The following is a 9404-nucleotide window of genomic DNA, read 5'->3' on the forward strand; positions in this document are numbered from 1 at the left end:
TTACATTTGTCAAATTATTAATAGCAAATGTCAAAATGACATGACATGACAAACCTTAGCAATCTTGCTTTCTTGATGTTGGCAGCAACTTTTGGTATCTTTCCCACATTAGGGTTTTTATCCAAAATATTTACCCCCTAAGTTTAATGGCGTGAAATATATAGCCTAAAGCGTGACTTAAGTGTAGGGCTTTTTATTAAAAAATGAATTATTCAAAAATATGCTGTAGTTGCTGGCATCTTAGGCAACAAAGAAGTGTGTGTTTACGCTTTATTATAATAGTATAGATTATTGCGTCCCACGGGACTTGTAACTATTTCCGAGATAAAAAGTAGCCTTTGTGTGAAGAACACTACCAAACTATGCTTTACATCTATGTCGAATTTCTTAGAGATCCGTTTATCTGTTAAGGCTACAAACTCTAACATACATCCATCTAAACTTTCGCGTTGTGTTTTCTTTAGTTTTTCTATTTTAGTGATGATTTAATTAAGTATAAATGCGAACAATTACTGGATACGTTACCTTATTTACCGTTTTAATTTTCGCGACCTCGTTTACAAAGGCTTTATGGTGCGTAAATCGTCCCTGGGCCGGTCCACCGGTTGTAAGTACCGTTGTGTGACACGATTAACTGAATATTCACAACACCCTTTGTAACTCACCAATTAATAGAGTGATTATATATGCATGTGATTGTGGAATCTTGCTTTTGCTTTATTCCGATTTAAATACGCCAGTTAATCCAAGTTATTTCTATCTCTATTAATAGTTAACATTCTCGTTACAGCCATTTACTGCAGCTGTCAGCGCTAAAATGACTAAAATAAAATAGGTAATAATGCTATGTCGTGTAACCTGTCCATTTACTAAAGTCGGTGGATACCAGTGACAAAACTGTAAAAAACAATGTATGATTTTTTGGCGTCATACAATATTTCATTATAACTCACACCATAAATGGCTATATACTTCGTAAAATATTATGTACTAGCTTTCGTCCATCTGTTATTAAAAAAAAATACAAAAGCAGATAGCCTATGTGCTCTTCCAGACTATCCTCAACATCTGTACCAAACTTCATCGAAATCTGTTTAGCAGTTTAGACGACAAACTCTAACAAACATCCATCCATCTAAACTTTCGCATTTTTGATATTAGTATGACGATGTGTTGTGATATACGGCTATATGAAATTAGCATTCCGTCGCGTCTGGGTCCCCTAAATTCGCATTAACTGTGCACGACGCGGCCCCATTCCCCACCTGAGGAAGTCCAATTGTAAACTGTCAAAGTGTCGTCACATAATCGAGGACGCCGTCGCCCGAAATGCAATCCCGACCCTCAATAAGGTGTAGTCAAAACATTCGTTCGTATACAACAATTTATTTTAATACTAGCTTTCGCACGCGACTCCGTCCGTGTGGTATTGAAAAAAACAAAGTGAATAACCTATGTGTTCTTCCAGACTATCCTCTACATCTATGACAAATTTCATCGAAATCCGTTCAGCCGTTTAGGCTACAAACTCTAACAATCATCCATCCATCTAAACTTTCGCATTTATAATATTAGTATGATTAAGATAGTAAGATTATTTTTGACCGACTTCCCAAAGAAAGAGGTACTCAATTCGTCTGTATGTTTTTTGTTAAAATCTTGTCGTTTAAGCGATTTTATGCGCTTTTTTTGTCTGTGTTATTGATTTAGATGGGATGCTTCCTGAACATATATTTGAGGATATTTCAAGTAATTTAACGTCAATTGATTCGTTTTTCCTCTTATAAGCGGTTCCTATACACATATATATTTGACATGATACGAACAAGGCGACAACTAAGACAATGCGTACGCAACGGGCAACAATGCATACCAAAACACGCATCGCCGCGCACCGCATGTTGATCGGAAAGCCATAGAATATAAAAAAATATAGACGAGACATATCTATGTCACTATCGTTGGTCAGAGACAATTTGACATTACACAAATTTAGTTAGGATTTATTTTGAATAGGTTCGTTGTTGGTCTTTCCCACGTATGACCATAAATTTCTACTGTCTAATAGTAGTAGTAGTAGTCAATTGCAACCTTTATAATCGTTTTCAAAACAAATACATAAGAATGGAAGTAGTTAATTTGATCGACCCAATTATATACCTTTTTTTTTAAATTTCACCTTTTCACCATTAATTTCACACATCTGATATTTACCAGTCTTAGATTAACTTCATACTATCAACGAGTTCCAACTAAGCTTCAATAAATTCTATAGATAGAGAATAGAATCGCATCTATAAATTACATAATCTATGACATCTGAGTTAGGGCACCTGGCATACGACACCGTAATAATACCCGTAAGTAATTATGTTCTACACAAAGTATAACGTTTATAGTACCCGTAACGTTTACTTCAGATTTTCGTATTTTGTTAGTACAAAGTAGTTTAGTTTAGAGTACAAAGATATTGCAAAAATATATAATCTTAGAGATTCTGCTTATCCCAATTGGTGTAGGCGTTAAACATCCTTTACGTATTTAATACCTAAACCGGTTTAAACGCGACAAGGGTTATGATAAAAGTTGATTGCGTGGGATGTGAAAGTAGGGTTTTGCGGATTTCGCACAATGTCAGAGATGTGGTGTATATATTTTTCAGAACAACTTCTATATAGAAAAAACAATTACAAGGCATACTTAAATAAAATTAAATGAAAACAGTTGAAAATGTTAGGGCCTATCCCAACACTAGAGTCTCAGATAGCTTGAAAATGACGTCACTGTCAGATAAGGGAATAAAATTCGATATTTCCATAACAAATTCTACACGTTGGATTGTTATCAGATAATTAACAATTTGGTAGGACAGGCACTTAATATTTTTAATTCGACCATCTCAAACGGCGTTCGAATGTCGCCATGTTAAAATTAATTCCGCTCCCCAGTAAACAAAGCTAACAATTAACAGCTTTAAGTGATTCTTAATTGCTTCTTATTGTATCCGGCCCGTCTGGAATACAACTGTTGGTGGAGTCCGTTAATATTGAATTAAACACATGCTCGGGTTTTCAATCGCGACTGTAATTACAAAACGCTTATTAAAACACACTTTAACGTTTTTTTCCGATAGATGGCGTTGTTTTTAACCTTTAGACGCGCACACTTTCGACTAAACTGTCGCATAAATATGTGCGATTGTCGACTGTTTTGCAGCTCATTCAACTGTTTAGTTGCACAACTAAAAATCGAGTAGAACTAAACAGTTATGCGATAGTTTAGTCAAAAGTGTGCTCGTGCTTTTAAATAACTCTTGGTCTTTTCCGACCATCTTCGCACACATGTACAATAAAGATGTTTACTAGATGAATAAACGGGTTTTTTTAATTTCAAATAATTGTTGGCAACTTTATTTTAACGTAGATAATTTTCTTTCGGGCTATTCTGATAATAAAAGCAAAGGCGGATATTTTTTTACTAAACATACTCTGCACACAGATGTCTAGCTAGGGGCGTTATTGTTTTAAAATGTATTAACTTTGATGCGGGCTATCTTATAACAGATTCTTAGAAATAAGCATATAATATTATCACATTTTGAGCTTGTATGTTTTCAATTTACCGAAACCCCATAATGCGTAGGTTTAGTAATGAATATAAGGAAACATTGTTACGGAATATTGCTTACGACACTGGCATTGCCTAGTGAAGGCATAACCAGTGCGCACATCTATGCGATAGTTTAGTCTCGCTTTGATTCTTGTCAGCTTATATAGAGGCGCATACTATTCGATTTTTAGTTGTCCTAAACAGTTGAATTGGCTAAGAAACAAGCGACAATCGCAGAACAGTTCTGCGATTGTTTAGACAAAGATTTGTATCCCGTCTGAACGTTACCATAAATTACAAATGTATTTCTTATATTAAAAGTACAAATTGTAATTAGTTTTAAGTTAGTGTAAATGCAATTGTATTTGTTTTATCTTTGTTGTTGTCAATAAAATATTTCTATCTCTATTTCTTAGTATTTTACCATCTGTTTTCCACCATAAGATAAAAGAGAGACAAAACATAAGACACGATTGTACGAAGACTTATAACTAGTAGCAATTTGTCTTTCAAATATTCCGGAAAAATGCTGCCTTCCCTTGATTCTATCCCTCGTATCAATCACCCCTTAATCCTGCAGGATCAGACCGTGGCAATAAATACTCTCCCTAATCTGTCAGTTTTACATATCTACTGCGCAGTTTTTGCACAATTTTAATAAATTCCGCCCGCCAACGGACAACAAGTTGACAATATCTTGAAGACAAAGCGACTCTCTCAAGCGATAAAAGTATATTAATATTCCTCGGCCGGTCTTATTGGATTTTTTAAATTAGGGACAAAATTAAACTTTCAGAATGATCTCGTGATTGTAATGGAAAGTTTGACGTTTTAATTAATATTTTAATGTGTTAAATAACTAGCTTTCGCCCGCGATTACGTCCGCGTGGTATTAAAAAAAAACAAAAGTGAACAGCCTATGTGTTCTAGACTATCTCTACATCTACACTAAATTTCGTCGAAATCCGTTCAGCAGTTTATGCTACAAACTCTAACAAACATCCATCCATCTAAACTTTCGCAATTATAATATTGGTAAGATTAATACGTATACCAAATTCAATCCTTTTTAATATCGTCAGCTCGTCGAATGCTGTTTGTAATTTTGACACAAAGGTTATGTTTTGTACTTAAAGTACTCGCAAGGTACTTAAGTACTTCATACAAACTTAACTATGGTCGTCAGTACAACCAAGGTAGATTTTCCTGGTAGATTTTAGGGTGTGATTGTTTGATATGCCAATCTAACTTCCATTATAAAGTTGAATTAAGACTTGGAATCCAGTGATTAGAATGCCAAGTCTATTTTAATTTGGCAGGAAATGTTGGAAAGGATTTTTTGTTGACGGAAATCCGTTAAACTTTTTAAATAGCAGAGATAATGCATATGACGTATGAAATTCTCTTATCGCTGTATCCAGGCGTCAGAAGGGTTGAAATCCAACCCTAAAATAATGTATTTTTATGGAGAAATTTTATGGACCTTTTTGTACAAGCAAATAAAGGCAGAATTTGTATTATCTGTGCAATGGTATATTTTTAAATGGGTTGTTTTAACGTGTATACATTTTTTGTCTATTTTGAGATTTGAAATTAAATTAAAAATTGTTAGTTACCTTACGTCACTAAGGCTCTTTCTAAGGAGTGTGCTGCTTTTGTTTTTCACGTCCATATGCGAAGCCGAGTGTTTCATTAATGAAATACCTATGCTATGTTTTCATAATAAATCAGCATTATCAATACGCGGATAATAAACAAAAAGTATAATAAAAAAACAGGAAACATCTTAATACATATATTAGATGAGAATGCAATGGTTAGGATAGTTTGAAAACAAGAGTATCAACCAAGTTTAGTTCTAGTCTCTGTGGTAGACTGTTCCGGAGCTCTTATGTTTCTGTTATGATATAAGTACGAGTATTCAGTTATCAGTGTAACTTGGACTTTTAAAGTAACAGTTAAAATCTGTGTATAGCCTGTGGAATCAGTAATTCCTAAAAATCAGCGATTTTGGTATGTTAAAGTGTCTCTTTCTGTTACCCATTTGCATATTCCTTCGTACTTCAGCGTAGAATTAAAAAAAAATGACTTTAAATTTCCCGCTAATATAAAAGTTATTTGATATAATTTCGAGGATAACCCAGAACAGCCGCGGTCTTGACAAACAAAATATTTAAGAACATTTTCGTTAGCAGCAGCATTTAAAATTTTACGTACAGACACTTCAATTTTATTAAACTACTAGCTTTCGCCCACGATTCTGTCCGCGTGGTATTAAAAAAAGTGAGTAGCCTATGTTTTCTTCCAGACTATCCGCTACACTTATGCGAAATTTAATCAAGATCCGTTTAGCCGTTTAGGCTGCAACACTAACAAACATCCATCCATCCAAACTTTCGCATTTATAACATTAGTAAGATAGATTCGTCTTGTATTATGACGAAGCGACAATCTCGGCTTGTCTGCTAAAGGAAGGAAACCCACTATTGTTTACAAATTATTGTCGCTGCAAGAAATATGAATCCTCAATTCTAAAGACATTTGTATTACATTATGCATAGTGAATTTGAAATCGTCAACTTGCCCTTGTCTCTATGGAGGGTCGGCAGTATGTACTGCTCCATACATTTCTATCAGCCGTCATATCTGAATTCACTCCCTTAAGCATATCCTCTTGCACACAATTCATCTATACATTCTTCTATTAAAAATGTAGGAAGAAAATAAATGTCACATTTTGATATTTGTGTAAATAAGCCAAATTATCAAACGTGATTTCTCTGTTGTAATATAATGGTCGTTGACCTGCGGTTTACAATTAAATTTATGTAATTATATTTAGAATACAACTTTGTTTATTTCCTTTCCTATACTCTGCTCGTATACAATATAAATGTAATTGAGGTTTGAATGATATTGCAGTTTGTAGACATTTTAAGCGTACTTACTCGTATTGCAGATAAAACTAGTAGAGCTTCTTGAGTCTATTTCTTGTCAAGTCACACTTTGCCCCTATTTGTACATCATCTTCCTTATCCTACTCCCGTAGGGTCGACGTAACAGGTTTTTGTCCTCCACATAACTATCATACGTCATCTCAGTCATCACTCCCTTTTGTATCATGTCACCTTTTACGCAATCCTTTCTCTTTCTAGGTCTACCTTTACCGATGTACCACACTCATAACTAACGTTCTCCTTGTTACATACGATTCATCCCTTCTCATAACATGCCCATACCGTGCTAATCTTTTACTACTTTCTTCAATGTTCTTATATTATAATCATTTCGTATCTTATTAATTCGTGTTACACCACACATTCATCTTAACATTCGGATTGTACAAAAAATTTAAATTGTACCGGGCATCGAACCCAGTATTGCCATATCGTATTGACTGAGCAATCGTCATTGCCCGAGGCACAATGGTAACGGATGCTCAACTATTCAACGTGCGTTAATGGCAAGTGTTTGGTATGTAATTAGCACGTGTTTTGTACTAGTAAGGTCGAAGGAATGCACGCAGGTTATATTGTCGATAACTCGATATGGGAATCGAACCTGAATACTTAATGTAGGGATAGGATGATTCACAAAAGAACAAAACAAGAGTAAGGAAAAATGTGTTATAAAATGATGCTGGTTTTGCAACTGTTAGAACAGGAATTTTAAATATGGGTTTCCATTGCCAAAATGTAGAAAAACATATTGTCTCTGTCATTTTGAAAGATTTTGAGAAGGACAACTGTCTGTTCGGTATTCAAAACATTAAAGAATTTAGCACATCTGCTACCAGGAGAACAGATACATTATTTATCCCTGTGCATCTTTCCAGCTGTATACAACTACACGAACAACTCGCAGCATCATCTGCAGCTGGAAGTGGGCGAGCTGGTGCACCTCCAGCGGGAGACCAGCCACTGGTACTGGGGCACCAGCCTGCGCGCGGGCACCAGCGGCGCATTCCCTAAGACGTACGTCGTCATACGAGACTGCACCGTCGATAGGTAAGATATATTGATAATATCTAGTAGTAAGGCGTTTTATGCAATTACTATATCTGTAACTAATTAAATAAAACAATCAGGCCACTGCCTCCCGCCAGAATGACGTTAACAGCTGTAAGGGACGTCTATGCCGATATTCAAGTGTTGCCCGATTTTCTTTATAATAATAGGGTTGCCAACTTCAACTGAATAACACGAGTGATAACCTATGTAATAAAAGCGGCGTACACCCTTAGGGGACGGCAAAAATGCTGCTGTGTGGTGTGGAGTGGTCAATACTTTTACTAATAATTTTACTTTAAACTCGGGGAGTTGGCCTTTTTGTCGTGAGTTGTGGCATCCTTGGAAAGCAAACATTCCTCTATACAATAATGAGGTCATAATTCACACGAGAACCGAACCCGCGACCTCATATTTGATGACCGAGGCCGCCAATTGACCGGGTCTCTGACCTCATTGATAGCTGACCGTCCGGCTAATTGAAGTTATCACATCATTTTACAATTTATCAACAGCTGTGCAAGAATGCTTCCGTTAAAAAAATTCAACAAAGAGCTTTTACTCCCAATACTTTGTTTTACTAAAATATATGGCAATGAATTCATGTTTGTACTGCCTGGGCAATTTGTTAATAATTATTTTGTTCGACAGGACGTTGTGAACGAAATTTACCTTATAAAGTTGCGATTTAATTTAAAAATCATCCTGTATATAAAAAGATATCTATATTTTTTACACAGGTGATGTCGTTAAGCGTGTTAAAAATAAATTTACTCACAAACTTGGTTATTTGGAACACGCTTCGGCAATTTGTAAGGAATAGCTTCAGTAATAACTGGGACGCGTGCTGCTTCTGTAAACTCTACCATTCATCTTTTGTCGAATTTTGAACGTTTACGTTATCTGTTATTGTCTGTAGAAGATACGAATAATATTGAAAAGTGTTTTAAGATTATCGACTTGATATTGTTTTTTAAAATTAACGAAATATGGGACACATGCAAACTACCTTGCGGATCAGAAAGAAATTTTCAAACCCGTGCTGGAGAAATCGCGTAACACAAATAAATATAGACGAATTGATTACTTCTTTCTTTTGGGAAGTCAGTCAAAAAGGTAACACATTTTGGAGAACATAAGCAATATTGACATATGGTTTCTCATGGTCAAATTATCTCGTATGTTTTTAAACATTGTACTCGAATAGATAAAAGAATGCAGTTAATAAAAATAGTTTTATCGTATGAGATAATCTTTACGCTGTGCTCTACCGTCCGGTACTGACTATAACTTTTGTTGATATCATTGTATTTGATTAGCTAGTGGGTTTTTGTTATTTAAAACATAGATTATGTTAAGGCCTGCATTATTTTTAATAGTTATTCTCACGTAGTAGTCCATGAATGTTTATTTTTTTATAAGGTAATAATTTTACACGATAAGTTCTATCCTTAACTCATGTACACTCTTCCCTTATTTCTCTAGGGAACGTTTACATGGATGGAAAATATTGCTACAGGAAAAATGTACGCGTGATAAGAGTAGGGCCCTCTCTGGGGCATGATATATCTTGCAACTTACTTCCCTGTTCTAAATACGTGCGTGGATGTTTCCACGTGTAATGTTACGAAGCTTTCATATAACTGTAAAGAATTGCTGGAAGGTTATATACAAATGTAGTACTCATCATCTAAAAATTGTAAATCTTGTAGTATTTTGTTTTGAGAGATGTGTGACGTTGCCGCAGATGCGGGGACGCTGTCGTGGCGTCGGCGGGCGGACGCGGTG

General features: G+C 35.3%; 1 protein-coding gene across 1 annotated transcript in view; it reads left to right on the forward strand.

Annotated features, from left to right (window-relative positions):
- LOC106110624 (dedicator of cytokinesis protein 1-like) overlaps positions 1 to 9404 on the forward strand; it is a 13756-nt gene that overhangs the window by 2794 nt on the left and 1558 nt on the right. Inside the window, exons 2-3 of the mRNA XM_013292508.1 lie at positions 7445 to 7616; positions 9364 to 9401. Coding sequence (XP_013147962.1) covers positions 7445 to 7616; positions 9364 to 9401 — 210 coding nt within the window. The remainder of the gene's footprint in view (positions 1 to 7444; positions 7617 to 9363; positions 9402 to 9404) is intronic.

This window comes from Papilio polytes, unplaced genomic scaffold (assembly GCF_000836215.1).
Source record: "Papilio polytes unplaced genomic scaffold, Ppol_1.0 DF824213.1, whole genome shotgun sequence".
Classification (NCBI taxonomy): Eukaryota; Metazoa; Arthropoda; class Insecta; order Lepidoptera; family Papilionidae; genus Papilio; species Papilio polytes.